Source organism: Pelobates fuscus, chromosome 10 (genome assembly GCF_036172605.1).
Source record: "Pelobates fuscus isolate aPelFus1 chromosome 10, aPelFus1.pri, whole genome shotgun sequence".
Lineage (NCBI taxonomy): Eukaryota > Metazoa > Chordata > Amphibia > Anura > Pelobatidae > Pelobates > Pelobates fuscus.
The window spans coordinates 22,539,444-22,565,906 of record NC_086326.1 but is presented as its reverse complement, the minus strand read 5'-3'; the positions used below and the strand labels follow the sequence as shown (position 1 = coordinate 22,565,906).

Genomic DNA, 26,463 nt, shown 5'->3' with positions numbered 1-26,463 from the left:
AAAGACCATTTAATGGCAAAAAACTGTATATAATATGTGTGGGTACAGTAAATGAGTAAGAGGAAAATTACAGCTTAACACAAACACCGCAGAAATGTAAAAGCAGCCCTGGTCCTTAATGGTAGGAAAATTGAAAAGTGGTCTGGTCACTAAGGGATTAAAAGAGAAGGTTGACTTACCTAATCTATGATTTTTGTAACATTTAAGTAGCTAACATTTGCCTGTTATTGATTTAGTTTTTATTCTGGTTTGCTTGTTTTTATTAGAAAATGGCAACCTATTTTGTTCCAATTTAAAGACTAAAATCAAGCATTTTTCTTTAGAACATGAGGTTTGGATATGGACACGAAAGAGAAGAGAAAGAAAGAGTCAAATGCTTGGGAAATGACACAAAATCCCAAACATATTTTCTACGGCACCAGAAAGATTCTGATATGTACACCTTTTTTATGGTAAATATAGCATAGAAATGGGACAAAGAGACATACATGATAAAATAATATCTGAATTCCCAGCCAAATTCAGATATAATAGCAAAACAGCTTTTACTAAATTCAGTTTTTTAAGATCTATTAACTTTGTTCTCGTTGAATGTTTGCAGTTAAACAGCCTAAAGATTTTCACCAACACTCAGATCTATAGACCAGTGTCATGCTCAGAACTTGAGCCCAAGAAACCTACTCCTGGCCAGACACAGTCTGCTAGAAAAATTCAAATGCCGACTAGTAAGTAATTTCACATTAATCTCATAATAATCTGCAGTGACACATTCTGTCTAGTGATGTCCCGAACGGTTCTCTGGCAAATAGTTCCTGGCGAACATCGCGTGTTCGCGTTCGCCACAGATGGCGAACATATGCGATGTTCGGTCTGCCCCCTATTCGCCATCATTGAGTAAACTTTGACCCTGTACCTCACAGTCAGCAGACACATTCCAGCCAATCAGCAGCAGACCCTCCCGCACGTCCTGGACAGCATCCATTTTAGATTCATTCTGAAGCTGCATAAATTTTTTTTGTATTTTTTTTTTTATTTTTTTCATTTATTTTTTTTAAAGTCTTTATTTTTGTAGTGCATGGAGGTATAACAAATGAGCATGTGGTACCCCAACGGCATTCCTCATGCTTTTCAAGTAACAATTGTAACAATAGGGTATATACTAATACCCTAGTCTGCGCGGTGCCCTCCATGGGTGAAGATGGATTCATTTTTTGAGCGTCTGGTTTTTTCTTTATCGTCGGGAATTTTTTTTTTACGCTCTGGTTTTTTATTTTATTTTTAAGTTCGACAGGTATGATGGCTTTTTATGTGGCCTTTTTTGGGGCTGAAAAATGAAGATTTTAGAAAAAAGAAGACGTCGAATAGTAAGTTGAATTTTACTTTACAGGGTAGTAATTTTATTCCCCCCTCACTATTTTTCAGGCTGAGGGGGGTATGTAGGGGCTTTTTTATTTGGGTGGGGGGGTGGGTGACTAGGGGCTTGGGGACCCCTAGTCACCTTTAACCCCTTAAGGACCAAACTTCTGGAATAAAAGGGAATCTTGACATGTCACACATGTCATGTGTCCTTAAGGGGTTAATGGAGGGGGATTTTCATTTAGGGCCCCCACCCGCCGCTCAGGGGTGGGGGCCGGGGGGGACAGTATGTCCCCCCCTTCTTGTTTTTTAGGGCCCCCACCCACCGTGCAGGGGTGGGGGCCGCGGGGGAGGACAGTAGGTCCCCCCCCTCTTATTGTAACTTAGGGCCCCCACCCGCCGCGCAGGGGTGGGAGCTGGGGGGACGACAGTAGGTCCCCCCCTTATTCTTTTATAGGGCCCCCACCCACAGTTTAGGGGTGGGGGCCAGGGGGAGGACAGTAGGTCCCCACCTCTTATTGTAACTTCGGGCCCCCACCCGCTGTGCAGGGGTGGGGGGCGGGGGGGAAAACAGTAGGTCCCCCCATTATTCTTTTATAGGGCCCCCACCCGCAGCTCACGAGCCATGTTACTCTGTATTTAGAGGGAGCCATGTTTACACGGTATATAGAGGGGGGCCATGTTACACTGTATATAGAGGGGAGCCATGTTACTCTGTATATAGAGGGAGCCATGTTACTTTGTATATAGAGGGGAGCCATGTTACTCTGTATACAGAGGGAGCTATGTTACTCTGTATATAGAGGGGAGCTATGTTACTCTGTATATAGAGGGGAGCCATGTTACTCTGTATATAGAGGGAGCCATGTTTACACGGTATATAGAGGGGAGCCATGTTACTCTGTATATAGAGGGAGCCATGTTTACACGGTATATAGAGGGAGCCATGTTACTCTGTATATAGAGGGAGCCATGTTTACATGGTATATAGAGGGGAGCCATGTTACTCTGTATATAGAGAGGAGCCATGTTTACACTGTATATAGAGGGGAGCCATGTTACTCTGTATATAGAGGGAGCCATGTTACTCTGTATATAGAGGGAGCCATGTTTACACGGTATATAGAGGGAAGCCATATTACTCTGTATATAGAGAGGTGCCATGTTTACACTGTATATAGAGGGGAGCCATGTTACTCTGTATATAGAGGGAGCCATGTTTACACGGTATATAGAGGGGAGCCATGTTACTCTGTATATAGAGAGGAGCCATGTTTACACTGTATATAGAGGGAGCCATGTTACTCTGTATGTAGAGAGGAGCCATGTTTACACTGTATATAGAGGGGAGCCATGTTACTCTGTATATAGAGGGGAGCCATGTTACACTATATATAGAGGGAGCCATGTTACTCTGTATATAGAGGGAGCCATGTTACTATCTGAGGTGGTTAACTATGATTGGCCCTGGCATGTTTGTTAGTCTGGCCTGCATGGTTGTCTGGCATGAATAAAAGTAGCATGTTTCAACTATATTAGTAGTTAGACTAGTTTGCACTAAAACATGGAAGACATCCTAGTATGAATCGTGATCAACCGCTCTCAGAGACTATGCATTGTGACATGTACATGATGTGGAAAGGTTAACTGTTATGACTGTCTATGGACGAAGTGGCTTTAGCTGCACCTTAAGGATCACCGTTCGTGGGTGCTGTATCTCTGCGACTGCTATTCAGGAGCCATAGATTGCCGGGTATTGTTGCCAATGCTATTCAGGAGCCATAGATTGCCGGGTATTATTGCCAATGCTATTCAGGAGCCATAGATTGCCGGGTATTGTTGCCAATGCTATTCGGTGGGTGAGTCCTGCATCCTCCTGGACTGTTTGCGGTTGTTTGCGGGCATAACCCTTACACTACCTGATCGATACAACATCATACCTGATGTTTTAAAGCACGTTATTCCAAACAATTTAGGAATGTTAGGTAATTTCTGCCCTTTATGGATTAAAACCAGACTCTGCATCAACTATGTAATTTTCCATGGGAGTTTTGCCATGGATCCCCCTCCGGCATGCCACAGTCCAGGTGTTAGTCCCCTTGAAACAACTTTTCCATCACTATTGTGGCCAGAAAGAGTACCTGTGGGTTTTAAAATTCACCTGCCTATTGAAGTCTATGGCGGTTTGCCGGGTTCGCCCGTTCGCGAACATTTGCGGAAGTTCGCGTTCGCCATTCGTGATAGGAAAATTTCATGTTCGCGACATCACATCACTAATTCTATCTGCTTCCACCTAATCACCACTCATTCTGGATTGCAAACGTATATGAGGAATGAGCTAGCCATATACATCCATCCACAATGTATTTTATATTCTTGTTGTAAAGTGCCGCAGAATATTTGGTATATGGCACTCATGAAATTTAAAAAAACAACAATTTAAAATAATAGTTGTTTTATAGTGCAATAGTTATAAATGTTAGTACTGTTTTGGCACGATATTAATTCCGATGATGCTAGCAATAGTGATGATAATAATAATAATAATAATAATAATAATAATGCTCTTTTCATTTAATATAAATAAATCCTACTATAGTATATCCTATTTTTTTTTTTACATTTTGTTGCATAAAACATTAAATAAATTAGCGCTAACCTGAGCTGCAGAATAACAAGATCCAGAGCGTCGACATCAAAAAGAGCATTAAATACCCCTACAATTTCAAGATGGCACATGGGAAAATTTTATCTAAACTTTAGCATTAAGCATCCACGACAGATTAACAACTTACTTTATACTGGGTTAACCCGAAGACGCTGTAGAAATGCCTTTTTTCATGGAAATGTTAAAGGGAACACATCACCTCTGTGGATTTTTTAATTTTGATAAAATATAATGCTTTTTTTTCCCTATAGTTAAGAAGTATACTTTTGTGAGGTGTAAAAAATAAAATGTAATTCTAAAACTGGGTGCCTCCATCTTGGCCCCTTGTCAATCATTGTTATACGCTTTGTACTTTGAATCTTTCAGTTAGTATAGAGAGAGCATGCAGAGAAGAGGAGAAATTAAACAATGTTTTTATTTTTTTCTGATTTATGATGTTATTTGCTAAATTAAAAAATAAATAAAATAAAGTTAAAAGAAAACTGAGCATCTTAAGAAAGAAAGACTAACATAAGTTAAAGGTATTTTTTTTTTCCTTTTTTATATGATGGTGTAAATACCAAAGAATTGACAACTTGTCATAAACAATGAAAAAAAAATGCGTCACTACTAAACAGTTTGCTCATCAGATAGTAGAGATTCCCCAGCCTGAAGCCCAATCTCTGATAACATAATGTCAGGGGCAGAGTATTGAAGTTGTGATGTGGGACTCTGTGTCCATGGACTCTAAGCATTATAACCAGCACTTTAACCACTTCAATCCATATAAGTGGTTATGGTGCCTATGGTGTTCCTTTAAAGATCTGTACTTAGGAAGTATTAATGGTCACTTGGCCTTTGAAACATGTAATTTCTTGGGATTTCATTCAATTTATCCAGATTAAATGGTTATCCAGTTTCTCCAAATCAAATTTGTAAATAATCAACTCTTAGTCATTATGGTTTAATATTTTGTAGGTCACTTATTATTACATTATAACTACACTGGTAAAATGCCATGATTCCTATGCATAAAGATCAATATAGAGATTGATTGACATAAAAACATTTTTTTGCTAGTTTTTATTTCAAATACAGATTCCGTCTATCGATTTCTAGAATCATTGTTATATACATTTTGTTGCTGCTAATCTGAATGTTTTTTGACTTATACATGTCTTTCCATTCTATAGCTTCCAAACCCAAGTACTCAATACACAAGTTCTCCCCTGAAACCTGGCTGTATGATCTTATATCTATAGGGTAAGTCATTAAGTTTGGCAAACATGTAAGGAGAACATGATTATCTGTCTCCCACTTATTTGGTGGGGTACAATTACTTTGATTAGAATAACGTGAACACCTTATCAGTCAGTCAGGTTGATAACTATGTAGGTGACTGGCCTCCTCCTTCAAGTGCCCAGCAAAATACTGCACTGCACAATAACAGGACCAAGAAATGGCACGTCTTTATTACCACCTGACGACAGTGCAGCCTGGAGTTTCAAATCACCTAACTGCCTAATTGTAAAAGAAAGCATGCCATCTAACTGTTGTACCTGCCCTAGGAACAACTTAAAGGACCACTCTAGGCACCCAGACCACTTCAGCTTAATGAAGTGGTCTGGGTGCCTGGTCCAGCTAGGTTTAACCCTTTTTTATATAAACATAGCAGTTTCAGAGAAACTGCTATGTTTATATAAGGGTTAAGCCAGCCTCTAAATCCTCTAGTGGCTGTCTCATTGACAGCCGCTAGAGGCGCTTGCGTGATTCTCACTGTGAAAATCACAGTGAGAGCACGCAAGCGTCCATAGGAAAGCATTGTAAATGCTTTCCTATGCGACCGGCTGAATGTGCGCGCAGCTCTTGCCGCGCATGCGCATTCAGCCGAAAGGGAGGATCGGAGGCGGAGAGGAGGAGGAGAGCTGTAATAAAGGTAAGTTTTAACCCTTTCATCTCCCCAGGGCCGGGCGGGAGGGGGTCCCTGAGGGTGGGGGAAAACGAGTATGTTTTCCTGGCACTATAGTGGTCCTTTAATGCACACCGTATTGCAGTTAGAGTACCAACTCGTGGAGGGATCCCCAGCTGCAACATGAGCAGGCAGGGATATAAAAATATGAACAGCAAAAGTTCCCCAACATACCCTTTGATGGTCAGACATCTGTTCAATAGATGGATAAGAAAGTTGAAAAAAGGAGGTGAGTATTACTTTTCAGCTAAACGTTTGCATGAAATGTGGTTAACACAATCTATAGATTAAATTGTAATCATGTGGTACATAATTTGCAACTTAAATGTGTACTCAAAGCAACAAAACAAATTTAGCTCAATGAAGCAGTCTTAGTCTATAGTTCATAGTATCAGTTCTCAGTTATCTGCCATTTAGGATTTAAACCACTTTTATTTCTGTAAACCACTTTCATTTCTGTTCATGAAGCTCTAGCCACACCTCTCCTGACTGTGACCCGCACAGTCTGTATAAAACGTAATTTCATTTTCAATCAGATGTGACAGCACAGTGTTTTGTGCTGTTTACTTTAGAAGTTGTTGTCTCCTGCTCTGTTATTTGAACTTAAATCGCATACAGGAGGCTCATGCAGGCTATTAAAAGAGCAGGAGATGAGAAATTGTAAATAGACTGTGCAATGAAAGAAATTTAAACAATAGATCTCTCTTTACATGAAATGTGTAGGGGGACTGTGTAGCTCATATGCAGGGGAGGTGTGGCTAGGGTTGTATAAACCAAGTGATTTAACATCTAATTCGCAGAAAACTGAGCAGTGAGACTGCAGGGACATGGTCTATAAATGAAAACCACTCCATTAAGCTCATGTCATTTTAGTGCTTAAGTTAGAAAGAAATTTGGGGATTGATAGCTTATTACCTTCACTTGGATTAATCAACAGGCTGCTGATATCAACTTTGTAGACATTGTTATGATAAGCTTTTTATTTGAGGGCAGTGGATGGTCCATAGTATACTCATTGGATCTGAATTTCCATTCAGATTTAGTTAGGCCAGTTCTCAAACTACTTGTCTTTAACAAGTAGGTCTACTCATATTCCTAGCAATAACAGATAATGTGGACCTTGGACAGAACTTTGTCCTTATTTTGATAACCTTTCCATGGGCGTTGTTATACTTTCCACTCCATTCCCTTTTTTAATGATCTCCTTATGGTTTTCATAAAATTTTAAATTCTCTAAGAATCAGAAAAAGTAAATGTAGAAATTACTCTGCTGCTCTATATACATCAAGAGATGACAAAAATATTTTACTTGTGTGTGTGAAGGGGGGGGGGGATATATGGGGAGGGTGACAGTGTGTGTGAAGGGGTGACATTTGTGTGTGGGGGTGATCCTCTGTGTGAGGGGGTGATTCTGTATTGAAGGGGGTGTGATACTGTGTGTGTGTGTGTGTGTGTGTGTGTGTGGGGGGGTAATTTTGTATGGGAGGGGGGTAATACTGTATGGGAGTGGAGTGATACTGTATAGGAGGAGGGTGATTATGTGTGTGAGGGGGTGATTCTGTGTGGGAGGGGGAATGAAACTGTGTTTGTGTGTTGGGGGGTAATTCTGTATTGGAGGGGGTGATACTGTATGGGAGGGGAGTGAAACTGTATAGGAGAAGGGTGGGCAATAGTGTGAGGGAGGGGGTACTAAATAACTTTTGTCCATGGTAATCCAGTGGGCTCCTCGGTGGTCCGGTGGTGATATCCAGTCTGTAGCTCCACAGTGTGCAGAGCTGCAGACTATGTGTCTCGCAAGACCGGGTCAGAGCATTGCCGCGGTAACCCAGATCTCGCAAGACACATACAGAGCTGCAGATCATTGGTCACGGGTGCTCTCCTCCTGGGCAGATGTCACGGAGAGGCCTCGCACCCAGCAGCATACTGAGCAAGCCGCTGAGCCCCCTCTTGGTTTTGGGTCGGCACTGAGGTGGTTTAAGTGGCCACGAGGCCCCAGCCCGCCTGAGTCCTTAAGCAGCTGCCTAAACCACCTAATTAGAGAGCCGCCTCTGATTACAGATAAATATGGTTTATGCTAAACTATGAAAGCTATATAGCTGTAATAGCACATTATTTTAATTATAATCTTTCTCAATTTTTCTCGCTCTTTGCAGGACAGATGGACACGAACATCTTAACATAACTACCCCAAACTCTGTCACTAGTTGGGTGACAGATGTATTCTGCTTGGGTAGTTCTGGTTATGGAGAGACTGAGCCAGTTGAGCTCACCACATTCAAACCATACTTTCTTGACCTGTCCTTACCTTACTCAGTAGTTCAGGGAGAGGCATTTACGCTTACTGCCTTGGTCTACAACTATCTTAAGAGGTGCATAGTGGTACGTAAAACAGTAGAATGCTCATTTCTGGACATGAGATAATATTAACTACAAACAATTACATGAAATTCACTAGCAGCCGAATAATAAATCTTAGATATTGTTTTAAGTGACCTCTCTATAAACTGTACTGTTAGAAATCTGACCCATTTGAATGAGGAAGTACCACTATTCCACTTGTGTCCTCTTATGATTACAGGTGTCAGTGTCATTGTCTGAATCTCTGGATTTCTCAGCTGTCCATAAAAACGAAAACCACTGCATCTGTGAAGAGCAGTCTACCATCTTTACTTGGGATATAACTGCTAACAAAATAGGTATCGCGCAGCTTCACAATGTGCTGGACTTAATCTATTATATCCTTGCATATAGACATAAGAGACTCACAAAACCTCACATACTAAATACAGATTAGGGGACAGTGAACACACAAATTCAGTTTAAAATTTTACAAAGCTACTTAAAATCACCTATCTCAGAAAGCAAATATGGAGATTCAGGTCCACTATATTGCCATATCATGTTTAACCCCTTAAGGACACATGACATGTGTGACATGTCATGATTCCCTTTTATTCCAGAAGTTTGGTCCTTAAGGGGTTAAGGGACACTGTAGTCACCCAGACCACTTCATCTCATCTGAAGGGGTCTGGGTGCATTGTCCAAGTCCCACTTAGTACTGCAATGTAAATCAGTGAAGTTTTAGAGAAACTACAGTGTTTACCTTGCAGGACTCAGACTGCCCCTAGTGGCTGTCAATCAAATAGCTACTAGAGGCACTTTCTGTATCCTAACATACGCCAGGTTGCCTACATGATGATGGACGTCCTCATGCTCTTCTTGAGGACATCCAGCTTCAGTGAAATCCCCATAGGAAAACATTGTATCAGTGCTTTCCTATGGTTTAGGTCTAATGTGCTTGCAACTCTCGCAGTATTATTCTCCCCCCGTCGGATGACATCATAGGAAGTAGAGCACCAACCAGCGTTGAGGGACATTGGTTCTGGAATCACATAAGTGATTGAAGGTTTTTTTTTAATCCTTTCCATGCCAGGGGGAGGACATGAAGGAGGTAGGAACCAGAGGGCACTATAGTGTTAGGAATACAACTTTGCATTCCTAACACTATAGAATCCCTTTAAACCCCACCGCCACCTCACATACTGTCAGCAATCTGCAGATACCAGTACCTGCCATTGACACCAAAAGGACTTTATGAAGTGTTTTGGTTTGTGTTTTAATACCTTGCTTTTCATGCCATTTTTTTTAGTCATACATTTTGAGGAGATTCATTACACTTCAGATGCTTTTGTGAAAATGGTGTTAGAGATACAAACTTTATTATTCCCTATTAGTATTGTCTCCCAGATACAGATAAGTTAAATGTAACAATTTTGAAAGTTCAATGTCCACCCCAGTGGTTACCCAGTCCTCAAATCAAAATAGTAAGGAACAATTAGGTTTATTTGCAAGGTTAATTAAATATACACTCTGTATTTAAACACTTTCTATGTTCACCAACACTTAGGTTATCTCAAATTGAAGGTTAGCAGTGGAGCTCGGGAGATGGAAGGAGATTGCACAAGTCAGAATTTTGATTTGGGCCATAACAACATTGTAGACACCTTGGAAAAAACTGTGATAGTGAAGGTGAGCAATTACATTAGAAAAAAAATCACATTTAGATCCCATAACAATCTTAAATCGTATCCATTTATGGGTACAACAGAATCCTGCAGATAATCTTGTAGCTACCCTCGTACCAAAAGTCTATGGGCATCGTATGAGGAAAAATCCTCCATCAATTTCAAAGGAGTTATTGGATGAAATACATATGAGATTCATGAAGGATGGATTTACTTAATATTGGCAGGTTATTTATCCGTATATAAAGGGTAACCTGTATGAACACTGTGAAACAAGAACTGGAGATTGTTCCTTTAAGGAAGCCTTGCTGATATCTAAAGAGTTAAGTCTGTTAAAACAGTTGTGGTCCACAAAGGGTTAACTGCATAAAAAGAGTGTTCTTGTGAGATTTTTAGAGGCATTGTTTCTCGGGTTAATTACGTGCCTATTTTATGGTTGAAAATGCAACCCCCTGTCTCATGGGTCTCTGACCAGTAAATCCTGGTCAGTGTGGTCAACTGTGACTGCATCCTTACCACCGGCCATCTTACACAAACTGGTATACTTCCCGTAGAGTTAATAGAGAACTGTGGAAATTCCTACCCAGCTGTGGCGTGAAGGAGCTGGGCAGCAATGGTATAAATGCCTGATGATGTTCCAATGCAGTTTACTCCACTCCCCTGTGACCGGAATATTTGTCATTTATAGGGTAGGTAGCCAAGGAGGAGAGTTGTCTAAAGATCTCCATTAAAGAGATATCCCTTTTCCTAGATTTTACCCCCATATTTGCACAAGAGATTTCACCCATCTTCATCAGCCAATGTTTAGCATAACCCAAATATCCTGGCACCGGTGGTGGTGTGCACCTCCTTAGTAAGCTTAGTAAGCTGGCCTATTGGGTCCACACACAGTTATACTTGTTTGTCCCACCGTCAATTAACACCTTGTATTCTATACATTTTATGTCTGTTGTCTAATAAATGTCCCTTCACTAGACTTGACTACTGTTTGAGTTTGGGAGGGTTTTTTTATGACTGCACCCAATGGTTGACAGACAGTTAAGCAATACCACTGAAGAAGCTCAGACTGCAAGATGATTAGCACTGAGGTACCAGGTTGCCTTGGTAGCATGGATAAGACAGATGCACTAGTAGGTCCATGTTTGGATCCAAAGTTGGGAACCAGGCACCCTGGTCCTGCTACAGTGGGTATTAATGCAACACATCAAATGTTTAAACACCAAAAACCTGTTTAAAATAATAAAAAATATTTGAGAAGATTAAGATACTTTAGTTGTTTATCCGATGTATGTTTGTTTTAATTTATTTAGATTATTTCTTTTTCACTATATATTTTTATAAATTATTATAGCCAAGTGGAGTAAGGGAAGACAAAACAGAGACATATCGTCTATGTCCAGCAGGTAAATTAATTCTAAATTCCTAATTGTATTAACTTATTATAACTTACCAGGTTTACTGGTCAACGCTGTAGCAGAATGAGTGGATCAATTGCCAGAGTACCGGCTTCTAATCCCAACTACATCATGGTTTACAAAGCAATTAATCAATAGCCACAGTGCACAGTGCACGAGTACTTTACTACAATACATAAAAATCAAATGTAAAGTTTCACATACATGCAGATTTTAAAAAGTAAATTTAATGATTTTTACAACAAACGCTAAAACTACCTATAAATGTAAACAAGTTCAAAACACACAAAGATGTGGAATAGGTGGCGCTTATGTATTCGTGTACAATTATAAAATAGCCGCTAAAACACTCCGTGGGTACTCCTATAAACCCACCACATATAAAAGATCACCAAAATCAACAATGAAAACCTAAGTTTTCTTGAGTGTAGCGCTGGGTGTAATAGAATAATACAACAGTGAATAGTGCTCTTGATTGCACTTACCCTCTTTAACACACTTGTATATATGAAAAAATGGGAAAATATACAGATAATTGTGCAGTATATTAGGGTGAATCAAATTTTTTGTGAATTCTGGAGATAGAGTCAAATTCACTCACATTTTTTAGAGCCTTTTACAGGTATAAGGCTCTAAACTTCCTGGCGTCTGTGTCTTTTTGGGTAGACCACACGACCCCCCTCTCACGATATACGTATACGTGTTTTCCTCCAAGTTTTAGATAGAAAAAAGACACAGGTAATCTAATCTGAGCGTAGTATTTTCAAATACTATAAATACCAATGTAAATGAAATATAGTATTGCTCACCTTTTTTAGAGCCTTTGATAACCGGCTCTAAGTATATTGGCCTAGTGTCAATTTGTGGGGTGACACTACCCCTTTCTGGAATCACTTCAACAGGATGCAGCAAAGATGGTTAAGTATAAAAATATATTTATTATAAAAAGAATATTCTAAAATTATGTATACAGTTTACTAGAAAATAATAAAATTCGAAATGTCATATGTATAATACAAATATTGTTGCCAAAACGCGTTTCGCCGTCACACGGCTTCCTCAGTCGGCTCCTGATCTTCTTCTGAATAAAATCGCTTATATATCTTTAAATAAACCGCCAAAAGTCTCTTAATCTTCAGTCCGGTGTGTTTCCAGTGGCTCGGGTCGATGTCGTCGTGTCACTTCCTGTCCTTCGTACTACATCTCCCATGGTGCTGTGCGGATCTCGGCGTCACTTCCGGTGTGCGTCAGCGGTGTTATGGGAAATTGAGTCCAAAGTGATATCGTTGAGCAGTTCGTTTTAAGTCCGTGATTGCATTTCAGGCATATAGTTCATATGTTCTGGGTAGAGGTAGAATGAGATAATTATAACATTAATATTAAAAACAATCATAACTTTAAAGAATATAAGATTGACAGCAATGTATAATTATAAAAATGATGAATAAAAGTAAAAATAAGAATAAAAAATTTGATACATCAGAGACTTGTCTATATTTGGTATGTTGGTTTCTTAGTTTAGTACCATATTTCCATCCCTACAGGTTTGGCTGTGGGCTGTTTTTATCCTTAAAATTAGAAATAGAAGTAAAATGCAATAAAATGCAATAAAAGTAGTTGGACTTCCTTATATTCTTAGCAGCATAGGTTCTAAAGGTTCTAAGGGTCACAAGTTGTCTGTGTTATAAATAATATGGAATTGTATATATATTGGCAACAATATTTGTATTATACATATGACATTTCGAATTTTATTATTTTCTAGTAAACTGTATACATAATTTTAGAATATTCTTTTTATAATAAATATATTTTTATACTTAACCATCTTTGCTGCATCCTGTTGAAGTGATTCCAGAAAGGGGTAGTGTCACCCCACAAATTGACACTAGGCCAATATACTAAGAGCCGGTTATCAAAGGCTCTAAAAAAGGTGAGCAATACTATATTTCATTTACATTGGTATTTATAGTATTTGAAAATACTACGCTCAGATTAGATTACCTGTGTCTTTTTTCTATCTAAAACTTGGAGGAAAACATGTATACGTATATCGTGAGAGGGGGGTCGTGTGGTCTACCCAAAAAGACACAGACGCCAGGAAGTTTAGAGCCTTATACCTGTAAAAGGCTCTAAAAAATGTGAGTGAATTTGACTCTATCTCCAGAATTCACTAAAAATTTGATTCACCCTAATATACTGCACAATTATCTGTATATTTTCCCTTTTTTTCATATATACAAGTGTGTTAAAGAGGGTAAGTGCAGTCAAGAGCACTATTCACTGTTGTATTATTCTATTACCTATAAATGTACACTATTTTATTTAATGATAATGTTAAAATTATTAATAAAGACCCTTTAAAATCTGGGTGATCAATTTCAACAGTCCGGCATTTGCCACATTGGTGTTCTGAGTTTGCGGCATCCTAAACCATGAACTAACCAAATAAATAAACTTTATCAATCTGGATTCAATGCAGCATTCTTAGTTTAGCCGTCACATATAGGATCTTAGAAATGTGTTGACCTGTCTTTTCAAGGCTTGATTTACTAGTTCAACAAAACATTGTACACATCCTTATAGATAGTATATACTCACTTAAAGATACGGTATGTAAGATATACTCAACAAGACCACAAATGTAGCAAACATTATGATCCTTTATTCTAACAGGAGGGGTTTTGAAACAGGAGATATCACTGAATGTTCCAGACATCTGGGTTCCTGGATCTGAACGTGCAGACATTATTGTATTCGGTAAGAAAAAAAATTTCAGAGTATTTTCATTGGATAAAGAATCTTTCATAGCTTTCCACTATTCTCTGCCTACCTTACATTAAAGGACCACTATAGTGCCAGGAAAACATACTTGTTTTCCTGGCACTATAGTGCCGTTAGGGTGCCCCCACCCTCAGGGTCCCACTCCCGTGGCGTTAAAGGGGGAGGAAGGGGTTAATCCCTTACCTTTTTTTCATCGCCGTTCTCCCTCGGCGATGGGACTCTCCTCCCTCTTCTTCCGTCATCGGCTGAATGCACATGTGCGGCAACAGCCACACGCGCATTCAGCCAGTCCATAGGAAAGTATACTCAATGCATTCCTATGGACGCAAGCGTCTTCTCACTGTGAAAATCACAGTGAGAAGCGCGGAAGCGCCTCTAGCAGCTGTCAATGAGACAGCCACTAGAGGCTAGGTTAACCCATAGGTAAACATATCAGTTTCTCTGAAACTGCTATGTTTACAACAAAAAGGGTTAAACCTAGCTGGACCAGGCACCCAGACCACTTCATTAAGCTGAAGTGGTCTGGGTGCCTATAGTGGTCCTTAAAGCCTTTAGCTTATCCTAATTTTTACTTCTACTCATAAATTCAAGAAGATACTTTCTATAACATGCATCTAAAAAACATTGGGCTTTAAACATTGGGGGAGGGAGCAGCTACTAAGGAGCCACATCTGAAACAGATATTCATAAAAATTTGAAATGTGTGCAATTATGGGTTGAGGAAGGGATTATTTGGAAGATATCAGAGAAAACATGGTCATGCATCATTTATTGGGATGTGATTTGGTGATTTTATTATGCTTAGCATGCTTATTCCCCCCTTATGATCACTGTCTTGTATGGACATTTTGTCAGGTGACATCCTCAATAATGCTATTGCTAATGTTGATGACATCATTGAGCTCCCCACTGGATGTGGTGAACAGAATATGGCACGAGCTGCTGTGAGTCTACACATTCTACAGTATCTTAACAACACCAAGCGACTAACACCTGAGATAGAAAACAGGCTTTTGAATCATCTGACTGTAGGTGAGTAAACCTTATTATGTTGATGAGGGCACTGTGAAAATAGATGATTTGATTGTGAGAATGGGACAGATGTGCCATGCCATTTGGAAAGGTGATCTCTTGATAAGGGTCAAAAGAAAGAAGACTGTTTTTATTTTCTATAGGCCATGAAAAAGTAAAGTATTTTAAAATTTCCTAGTTACAAGTGATTTTACATAAAGTTAAAACAATTGTAAACAGAATGTAACCAGATATCTATATTTATTTCACTTTTTATAGTAATCTTTTAGTATAAATGACCAGTTTTATAATACAGCATTTGTTTACTTAAAGGGACACTCTACTGCCCAAATACAAATAAAAAAGAAAATTCCAGCAGATATACCAATAATGAAAAGATGCATGCATTTAATTATGCACTATTTAATTGGGGAAATATTTAAAAAAGATCACAAAAGCTGCAGACTTTCTGTGGCAGTCCAATAACAGATTTCCTAATGCAGATTTTCAATGAGAAGGCTTTGCAAGACAGGTGCTCTGGGCAATAGTCTGAGCGACTGAGCTAAACAAACAGGAAGTAACATAACTGGCTGATTATTATTATTATTTTATTATTTATATAGCGCCATCAGATTCCGTAGCGCTGTACAATGGGTGGACTAGCAGACATGTAATTGTAACCAGACAACTGGACGTACAGGAACAGAGAGGTGGAGGGCCCTGCTCAATGAGCTTACATTCTAGAGGGAGTGGGGTATAGTAACACAATGGGTAAAAGTAGGGGCTTAGTAGGTAATTTTTGACAGTTGCAGGAGAGGAGTAATGGGGGGTGTGGGATAAAAACCTGCTAACAGTTTAATTGATATGCTTTCTTGAAGAAGTGAGTGGAGAATGGGTGAAAGTCTTACAGAGATGGGAAGGGAGGTCCACAAATGAGGTGCAGCCCTGGAAATATCCTGGAGGCGAGCATTAGAGGTGGGAGTAGGGACAGAGGATATACATAGGTCTTTTGCAGAGCGTAAGGGCCTCGGCGAGACATACTTGTGTTTTAGGGAGGATAGGCAGGTTGGAGAAGCATTATGTAGGGACTTATATACACAAATGAATAACACACGTGTTCACCACAGTGGGAAAGGGTTAAAAAATTAAAATACAATTTACCCTAATGGAGGAATATATTGTAAGAAGATCCCTTGGTCTCCTTTACATACAAACACAAAAATACAATCTAAAAATGTAAAAAGAGAGAAATAGCAGGTAATGGTGTAGAATCAATGTCACCATACAAAGTGCTAGGTAAAAATGCACTCACAAAATGGTCTTGGACTGCAGGCATATAAAATATTAAAGATGGAAAGAATTCAATCCTCTTCTCTTTCTTTCTTAAAAGGGATTTGAAACAGAGAGACACAAAACATAGTGCACCAATAAAATAAAATGTATAACATTTATTATAGAATGCACTCACAAGATATTGGTAAAATTCAGCTTGTCAGTAGGAAGTCTCTGAATGGACTGTGAAGTTTCAAAAATGTCCTTCCAGTCAGCAGACAAAATAGGAAAGCCGAAAAAAATTGAATAAAACAACTTAACAAAATAAACTAAATAAATAAACTGATAAAAGTCCAGTGTACAAAATTAACTGATAAAAGTCCAGTGAACAAAATAAACTAAATAAATAAACTGATAAAAGTCCAGTGTACAAAATAAACCAAATAAATAAACTGATAAAAGTCCAGTGACAAAATAAACTAAATAAATAAACTGATAAAAGTCCACTGGAGACTAGATGGGCCGAATGGTTCTTATCTGCCGTCACATTCTATGTTTCTATGTTTCTATAGTGGAGGAAGTCAGATGCAAAGTAAGACTTTCTCCAGCAGCGTTCAGCAGTTCTAGAACATTTTTGGAGGTAACGGGTCAGCTTGGTGTGCCAGGGTTGTAATTGGGGGAGCTTACTGCATTTAATTGTAGGAGGTGCCATGATGTCGAGTTGAGAGGAGAGAGTTGAGTTGTAAAGTGAGGTTGCAGAGTTAGGGCAAGTTAGACTTGAGATGGGTAAAAGGAGAGTTTGGTGGAGAAATGCTGGAGATCAAGGCAGTTGAGGTTTCTGTGAGATTGGAAAGTTGAGGGTGGTGAAATTTGGGTACCGAGTATGCTGATGTCAAATGTTAGCAGATGGTGGTCAGACAAAGGAAACGGAACAGTGGAGAGATTAGAGGTGGTACAGAGATTGGTGAAGATGAGGTCAAGAGTGTTTCCTGTTGTATGAGTTGCTGAATTAGACAACTGCGTTAGGCCAAAGGAGGAGGTTACAGAGAGCAGACAAGGGGCATCAGGGCAGTTAAGGTTGTTGATTGGGATGTTAAAGTCCTCAAGTATGAGGGAGGGAGTGCTAGAGGAGAGAAAGTGGGGTAGCCAGGAAGAAAAGTGTTCAGTGAATAGCCTAGGATGACCGGGGGGCGATAGATGATGGCAATTATTAAAGAAGTGGGCTTAAAAAGGCGGACAGTGTGAACTTATAAGGAAGTTAAGGAAAGGGCAGGGGCAGGTAAGATTGGTCGAAAGGTACATTGCCTACTCCGCCTCTTTTACAGTCGAGTCTGGGAGTGTGGGAGAATTGTAGTCCACCAAAACATAAAGAACGGGGAGTAGCACTGAGGCTAGTGGTGTTGTGCAGAGAGGCACTGAGGCTAGTGGTGTTGTGCAGAGAGGCACTGAGGCTAGTGGTGTTGTGCAGAGAGGCACTGAGGCTAGTGGTGTTGTGAAGAGAGGCACTGAGGCTAGTGGTGTTGTGAAGAGAGGCATTGAGGCTAGTGGTGTTGTGAAGAGAGGCATTGAGGCTAGTGGTGTTGTGCAGAGAGGCACTGAGGCTAGTGGTGTTGTGCAGAGAGGCTTGAAGACTATGGTGAGGCTTAATAGAAAGCAGTTGTTGGTGGGGGATTCCATCATAAGAGGTGTGGAGATGGACAATGGTGGTCTTGTGAGGTGTCTTCCCGGAGCTACTGCTCACAGAGACAGGAGACGTATCTGTAATATTGTTAAGCAAGCAAAGCAGGAAGGGGAATTGGATGTACTTGTCCATTTAGGGACAAATGACTTGGCTTGCAATGAGGTTTCAGAGGTTAAGGAAGTTTTTAGTGTTTTTGCCAATGATATACGGCAGGTTGCTTCCACATTGTCATTCTCTGAAGTTCTGCCTGTGCATAACACTCAGAATGACAGGCGGATGCGTATTAGGGACTTTAACTTGTGGCTTGGTGAATGGTGTCGGGAGCAAGGATTTGGCTTTATTGCTCATGGTAGCTCTGTTTGGAATGGAAATAAACTGTACAAAAAAGATGGTTTGCATCTTTCTCAAAAGGGAACAAATGTTCTCAGTGAGCAGTTAAGAGGTTTTGCTAGGATGTATTTAAACTAGGAGGGGGGGGGCAAAAGGGTGATAAAACATCAATCCAATTGTCCCCCAAAACAAGGACAGAAGGTGCCTGTAGCAAGTGTGTTAAAAAATGATAAGCTTAGAGTCATGTCTACAAATGCTCGCAGTTTAGGGAATAAGATCCATGAACTTGTGGCAATAATGGCAACTGATAGTGTAGATTTAGTCGCTGTTACTGAGACATGGTATAATGAGAAAAATGACTGGGACATAGCAATAACAGGGTACTCTTTATATAGAAAAGACAGGGAAGGCAAGAAAGGGGGAGGGGTGGCCCTGTATGTAAAGAATAGCATAAAATCTAGCCTAATAAAGGTTAGTGAGGCGAACATAGAGTCAGTTTGGGTTACTTTAGAATTTGGTAATCACACAGTAACTCGTGTAGGTGTGATTTATAGGCCCCCAGGACAAATTGAAGAGTTAGATAATCTACTAGTTGAAGAAATAGCTAAAATTACAATGAAGGGGGAAGTTATCATCATGGGTGACTTTAATCTTCCTGATGTAAATTGGAAAACAAAAATAGCTACTTGTGCCAGGAGCACACATATTCTAAACTCCCTACTGGGATTGTCTCTAAAACAAGTCGTTGAGGAGCCAACTCGTAAAGAGGCCATACTAGATTTAGTGTTAACAAATGGAGATTTGGTATCAGATATTACTGTAGGTGAAAGTTTAGGATCCAGTGATCATCAGTCAGTGTGGTTTAATATAAGAACAGTGACTGAGTCACACCACACAAAAACAAAAGTTTTAGACTTTAGAAAAACAGACTTTTCCAAAATTAGAATATGTGTAAAGGAGTCATTATCAGACTGGAGCAATTTAAATGGAGTCCAAAAGAAATGGGATTATTTAAAAGTTGCACTACTGAAGGCAACAGAAAATTGCATTAGGCTTGTCAGTAAAAGCAAAAAATTCAAGAAACCACTGTGGTACTCCACAGATGTAGCCAAAATAGTAAAAAACAAAAAGTTAGCATTTAGTAATTATAAAAAAACCCAGAGTGAGGAAGACAGAATGACCTATAAGATTAGGCAGAAAGAGGCTAATCAAGTTATAAGAGCTTCCAAATCACACACAGAAGAGAAAATAGCACAGTCAGTAAAAAAGGGGGACAAAACCTTTTTTAGATACATAAATGAGAAAAGAAAAGTAAAACAAGGATTAGTTAGATTAAAAACAAAAGAAGGAAGGTATGTAGATGAGGATAAAGGTCTAGCTGACTGCCTCAATGAATATTTTTGTTCGGTATTTACAGATGAAAATGAAGGAAAGGGACCTCAGTTAAGAAAAAGGATAAATGAGTCATTTATTACACGTGAGTTTACAGAGGAAGAGGTTCTATTTCAACTGTCAAAAGTAAAGACAAATAAGTCAATGGGACCTGATGGAATACACCCAAAGCTATTAAAAGAGCTTAGTGGTGTACTAGCAAAACCATTAACAGATTTATTTAACCAATCATTGATAATAGGAGTAGTCCCAGAAGATTGGAAGTTAGCGAATGTTGTGCCCATTCACAAGAAAGGTAATAGGGAGGAGTCGGGCAACTATAGGCCAGTAAGCCTAACTTCAGTAGTGGGGAAAGTGATGGAAACCATGTTAAAGGATAGGATTGTTGAACATCTAAAAACACATGGATTTCAAGATCAGAGACAACATGGGTTTACTTCAGGGAGATCATGCCAAACTAATCTTATTGATTTTTTTGATTGGGTAACTAAAATTATAGATCAGGGTGGTGCATTAGACATTGCTTACCTCGATTTCAGTAAGGCTTTTGACACTGTTGCACATAGAAGGCTTATCAACAAACTACAATCTTTGAGTTTGGATTCCAATATTGTTGAATGGGTAAGGCAGTGGCTGAGTGACAGGCAACAGAGGGTTGTAGTCAATGGAGTATATTCGAAGCTTGGGCTTGTCACCAGTGGGGTACCTCAGGGATCTGTACTTGGACCCATTCTCTTTAATATTTTTATTAGTGATATTGCAGAAGGTCTTGATGGTAAGGTGTGTCTTTTTGCGGATGATACTAAGATATGTAACAGGGTTGATGTTCCAGGAGGGATAAGCCAAATGGAAAAGGATTTAGGTAAACTAGAAAAATGGTCAGAGTTGTGGCAACTGACATTTAATGTGGATAAGTGCAAGATAATGCATCTTGGACGTAAAAACCCAAGGGCAGAGTACAGAATATTTGATAGAGTCCTAACCTCAACATCTGAGGAAAGGGATTTAGGGGTGATTATTTCTGATGACTTAAAGGTAGGCAGACAATGTAATAGAGCAGCAGGAAATGCTAGCAGAATGCTTGGTTGTATAGGGAGAGGTATTAGCAGTAGAAAGAGGGAAGTGCTCATGCCATTGTACAGAACACTGGTGAGACCTCACTTGGAGTACTGTACACAGTACTGGAGACCCTATCTTCAGAAGGATATTGATACCTTAGAGAGAGTTCAAAGAAGGGCTACTAAACTGGTTCATGGATTGCAGGATAAAACTTACCAGGAAAGGTTAAAGGATCTTAACATGTATAGCATGGAGGAAAGACGAGACAGGGGGGATATGATAGAAACATTTAAATTCATAAAGGGAATCAACACAGTAAAGGAGGAGACTATATTTAAAAGAAGAAAAACTACCACAACAAGAGGACATAGTCTTAAATTAGAGGGACAAAGGTTTAAAAATAATATCAGGAAGTATTACTTTACTGAGAGGGTAGTGGATGCATGGAATAGCCTTCCAGCTGAAGTGGTAGAGGTTAACACAGTAAAGGAGTTTAAGCATGCGTGGGATAGGCATAAGGCTATCCTAACTATAAGATAAGGCCAGGGACTAATGAAAGTATTTAGAAAACTGGGCAGACTAGATGGGCCGAATGGTTCTTATCTGCCGTCACATTCTATGTTTCTATGTTTCTATGTCTATGTTTCTATGTAGCGATATCAGAGGGGGACAGCCAGGTCTCAGTGAGTGCCAGTATTGTGAGTGAGTTAGAGATGACAAGGTTGTGTATAGCTGTTGATTTAATATTACTACAGATTGAACAAGCGTTCCAGAGTGCACACTGAATGTTGGTAAAGGACAATAAACTGCAAGGTATGTGGATGAGGTTCGTGTGGTTTCTGGTTGTCTTAGTGTGAGCAGACGATGTGAAGGGCCCTGGGTTGGGTGACACATCACCAGCTGCTAGAAGTAGGAGGAGAGATAGTGACAGGAGGTGTGAATGGGATTTATATGAGTAGGATGACATTGAGTTAGAGCAGGAGAGAGAGAGAATAGAGAAATGAGTGCAGGGCTTGAGATGAGAGAAGGGGGGAGTGAAGCAGAGAGGGATTAATGTTAATGTAATTGTGTTGTTGAGGGAAGTGGGTGTAAGTAGATATTTTGATGCTAAAGGGAGATGACAGAAAAGGAGAAGAGGAGAAGATAGAGCATTGCGCCTATGAGTAGGCACTTTGAGGAAAGCAGAATGAGCAGACGTTAGGGGTTAAGGGAATGAAGAAGTGTGCTGATTATTGGCAATGTTTGCAGCTGTCATGTCTAATCTAAAGTTGTGTGTGAGATTTTATCTATAAATGTAGTAAGGAGCTTCGGGTGGGGTGGGGTGGGGTGGGGTAAGCGGGCCTCTGAGCAGTGTTCTGGTCTGATTGCACTGCTTAATTCACTGTTAAATCACTTTGTTTCTATTTAAGCAGCCCTAGCCACACCTCCCCTGGCTATGATTTGAAATTTTGATTTTGATGATATGAAAAAAAAATGGGTTTCACTTTCAAACAGATGTAATTAACCTTAAATAATTGTATCTCAATCTCTAAATTGAACTTTAATCACATACAGGAGGCTCTTGCAGGGTCTAGCAAGCTATTAACATAGCAGGGGATACAAAAATCTTAATTAAACAGAACTTGCAATAAAAGCCTAAATAGGGCTCTCTTTACAGGAAGTGTTTATGGAAGGCTGTGCAAGTCACATGCAGGGAGGTGTGGCTAGGGTTCATAAACAAAGGGATTTAACTCCTAATTGGCAGAGGATTGAGCAGTGAGGCTACAGGGGCATGTTCTATACACCAAATCTGCTTTATTAAGATAAAGTTGTTCAGGTGACTATAGTGTCCCTTTACGTTAACAAACCAACAATGATGAGTAGGGCAGGGAACAACTAACTTTAGCATGCAATGATTGACAGCCTGGTGGGGATAACTAGGTTACTTAATAACTTGTTCATTTCTTTTGAAACTCTACTTTTTGAAAATTGAAAAATGAAAAAAAAAGCATACACTCTAAAACTAAATGTGATTTATGGGTGTGTTGTGGTCATTTAAATGTAAAAAACCCATACAGATGGCCAATGAAGATCAATGAAGATGATATAAATGCATTAATATTTTGGGTGTCAAAACAAGGACTGGGTGGGAGGGTTAACTTATATAAAATATGAAATGGCCAATAGAACCAAAGACATTAAATAGTTCTAGATTTCGATAAATATATAGATAGATGTTTAATCATCACATATTTTTTCTGCAGGGTACCAGAAACAGCTCACATTCCAAGCTGAAAAGGGCTCCTACAGCATATTTTCTGGAGAAAATGGAAATGACTGGTATGCATAAAATTTTATCACCTGCAACCTCATGAACATGCAGAACTATGTATACCCACAACAATAACCCCACAATGTGCTGTATAATTGACTCCAAATACATATTAAAGTGGCATTGTCACACATTACATTATTGATTGTGCTATTTCTTCCTCAATATCACAGGAGACTTGGAGCAATAATATTAGACTTGGGGCCTTTCAACACCGTTCTTGGAGCTCCAGCCTAGATGAGCTACTGAGTAATAACCCTGCTCAATTTACACACATATCAAAAATTATCTATAATTTAACACTTTTACCTTCTGTGTAATGTTAAGATTAATGGGTAGATACGATTAAAAATTCCCATGCTGCTGTGTCATCCATTAACCCCTTAAGGACACATGACGGAAATATTTCGTCACAATTCCCTTTTATTCTACAAATTGTGTCCTTAAGGGGTTAAATGGGCATCATGGGATAGTCAGGAACATTAAAAGTTCATCTCACCTTTACTGCAATATCCTCCTCTCATATTCACATAGTACTATTTTGACATATTAAACACTAGATCATTTAGCATAAACAAAGTGGTGCGGCACTCCTGGGGATAGTTATGGGAACCACCGTACCTGCTGGTACTCTGTGGTGGAGACCCACAAACTCCAGGTAATATTACTCAATGTAAAGTCTACATGTGCAACAGGAAAGATGTATATTGACATTTTAATGAAAACAGGAACACATAAAAATATGTTTTGGCGCAATGGCCTTAATACATGATTAAGGCCATTTTGACAAAATGTAGTTTTATATGTTCCTGTCTTCATTAATACTTCAATATGCATCCTTCCTGTTACACCTGTGGAATTGATATTGAAAATATTAGATCATTGGAATGTTGTGTTATAACTCTTCTCATTCTCTTACAGGCTCACAGCCTTTGTGGTGAAATGTTTGAGTCAGGCACAGAATTTTATCTACATAGATGAGAAGATCATTCAGGACTCCGTGAAAAGGCTGAGTAGTCTACAGTTGCCTAATGGCTGCTTCAACATATCTGGAAATTATTATAACAACCGAATACAGGCAATTTCATCTTCTCTAATCTTATTCTACTAATAAATATTGTACTAATAAAAAACACTATTCTATTCGTGGCAAGATCTCCCAATATACAAATCTGTTTTTGACACCCAGATTACTATCAAAATCGATCAGATAGCTTGTAGCATAGTCCACTAAATGCATGATTTCATATTCCACATTCAAGATGGGATATTTGCAGATCCAGTATTAGACTAAGAAGACACAGACCCGGTTTAAACTCAATTCAACAACTAAGGGAATAAAACAGTATCATTCAGTCAACCCAAATGACCTGCTCTTTCAAGTTGCTGCTTGTTAAAGGGCTTTTATTTTCAACTTGCTGCTTGTTAAAGGGACACTATATAATCACCAGAACAACTACAGCCTATTGTATTTGTTCTGGTGAGTATAATCAGTCCCTTAGGCTTTTTACAGTAAACAGTGTATTTTCGTGGAAAAGATGGTGTTTACATTACAGCCTATGGATACCTCCACTGGCCACACCTCAGATGGTTACTAGAGGTTCTTCCTGTGGCAGTGCTACACATTGTGCAGCACTGATATGCAGTATTCCACCCTCTGCATGGAGACACTGAACTTTACTCATAGAGATGCATTGATTCAATGCATCTCTATGATGAGCTGCTCATTGGCTAGGGCTATGTTTGGCTTTTGCTGGCTCTGCATCCTTGACAATATCAGCCAATCCAATGGGAAAGCATAGTGATTGGCTCAGATCATCACTTCTGATGTTATCAGCCAAGGATGCAGATCAGGGGCAGAGCCAGCAGCAGCATACTGGAATAAAGGTAAGATTTTACTATACTTAGGGGAGGCAAGGGGGGCAGGGGGCTAGATGGTGGTTTTAACACTATAGTGTCTGGAATACATGCTTGTGTTCTTGTCCCTATAATGTTCCCTTAAGCTAATCTTACACAAAATACAGGGTTATTTACTAAAGTTAGAATGCACAGTAAATTCAAAAGAAATTTCAAATTTAACCCCTTAAGGACCAAACTTCTGGAATGAAATGGAATCATGACATGTCAGACATGTCATGTGTCCTTAGGGGGTTAAGGCCAAAATAGGCCCACTGGAAAAATTATCTAAGTCTGCTAAACTTCCACTTCAGCTATTTTAACCTTAACTTTGAAATTCCATTTGGTAACTTTGTCCATTTGGTAACATTTAATTCTCTGTTGCTCATTTCAGGATGAGGAAACTCGTGAAATAACATTTACAGCCTTTGTTACTATAGCTCTGATGGAAAGCGGAAACATAACGGAAGTGAGTTGACAATCCTAGCTTGTAATGGTGTAGCTAGTGAATAAACTTATCATTTTAGATTAAGTTTGTGTAAATGTACTATAATATTATTTGCATATGTTATATTGCAAATTGCATTGCACTCCCACTACGTGAGAGGTATATTCAGGTAAATAGCTGCTTCACTAATCTAAAGTGTATTGTTAAAAGAGTGAGAGAGCACTTTAAAAAAATGTTTTAGCATTCTCGAACTTTCCTGTTAAAACAAAAAGTTGTGATTCATTTGTTGCGCACAACTGCCTTTCTGGACAACTATGAGCTACAAACCAATTGTTGTCCATAATACCACCACTGCAGAAATTGAACACCACATGCGAAAACAAAGGTTTCTCCTGTGGAGGGAAAGATATTTCCAGGATATGTCAAGTATTCATATATGAATATGAATGTACTTATTTGACCACCCTTCAGTTGATATCATGGCCCTTTTAATTTGTGATCAATGTAAGCATATAATATAATAAAAAAAACATTGAGAGCTTACAAAAATGTTAGGACATTTATTAAAAACAACACATAGGACAATAAGACCAAAATGTGGTGATAACACAATGCCTGCTCATCATTTAAAGATCATGGCACTCAACACATATCACACCAAAACAGACTGAAGGGGTTAAGGGAGTAAGCTCATAATCACCTTCACTAGTCTGCCCTTCAGAATGTTTTTCCATCAAATCCCATGAATCTATGAAAAAGTCTAACGTGACCTTTCTGTGACAACTTTCCACCGCTACAATGGACCAAACTCAAGCTTGCTATGTATTTTATGCAATGTCTTTATTTATTTTTCTTAACCAGAAGAAA

General features: G+C 39.2%; 1 protein-coding gene across 2 annotated transcripts in view; it reads left to right on the top strand.

The window, feature by feature from the left end:
• LOC134574932 (alpha-2-macroglobulin-like protein 1) overlaps positions 1–26,463 on the top strand; it is a 113,264-nt gene that overhangs the window by 67,931 nt on the left and 18,870 nt on the right. For both annotated transcript variants that reach the window (XM_063433999.1, XM_063433998.1), the window contains exons 16-27: positions 324–452; positions 602–725; positions 5,197–5,266; positions 8,126–8,351; positions 8,551–8,668; positions 9,880–10,001; positions 11,349–11,400; positions 14,089–14,172; positions 15,052–15,228; positions 23,185–23,260; positions 24,174–24,330; positions 25,543–25,617. In XM_063433999.1, the coding sequence (XP_063290069.1) occupies positions 324–452; positions 602–725; positions 5,197–5,266; positions 8,126–8,351; positions 8,551–8,668; positions 9,880–10,001; positions 11,349–11,400; positions 14,089–14,172; positions 15,052–15,228; positions 23,185–23,260; positions 24,174–24,330; positions 25,543–25,617 (1,410 nt within the window). The remainder of the gene's footprint in view (positions 1–323; positions 453–601; positions 726–5,196; positions 5,267–8,125; positions 8,352–8,550; positions 8,669–9,879; positions 10,002–11,348; positions 11,401–14,088; positions 14,173–15,051; positions 15,229–23,184; positions 23,261–24,173; positions 24,331–25,542; positions 25,618–26,463) is intronic.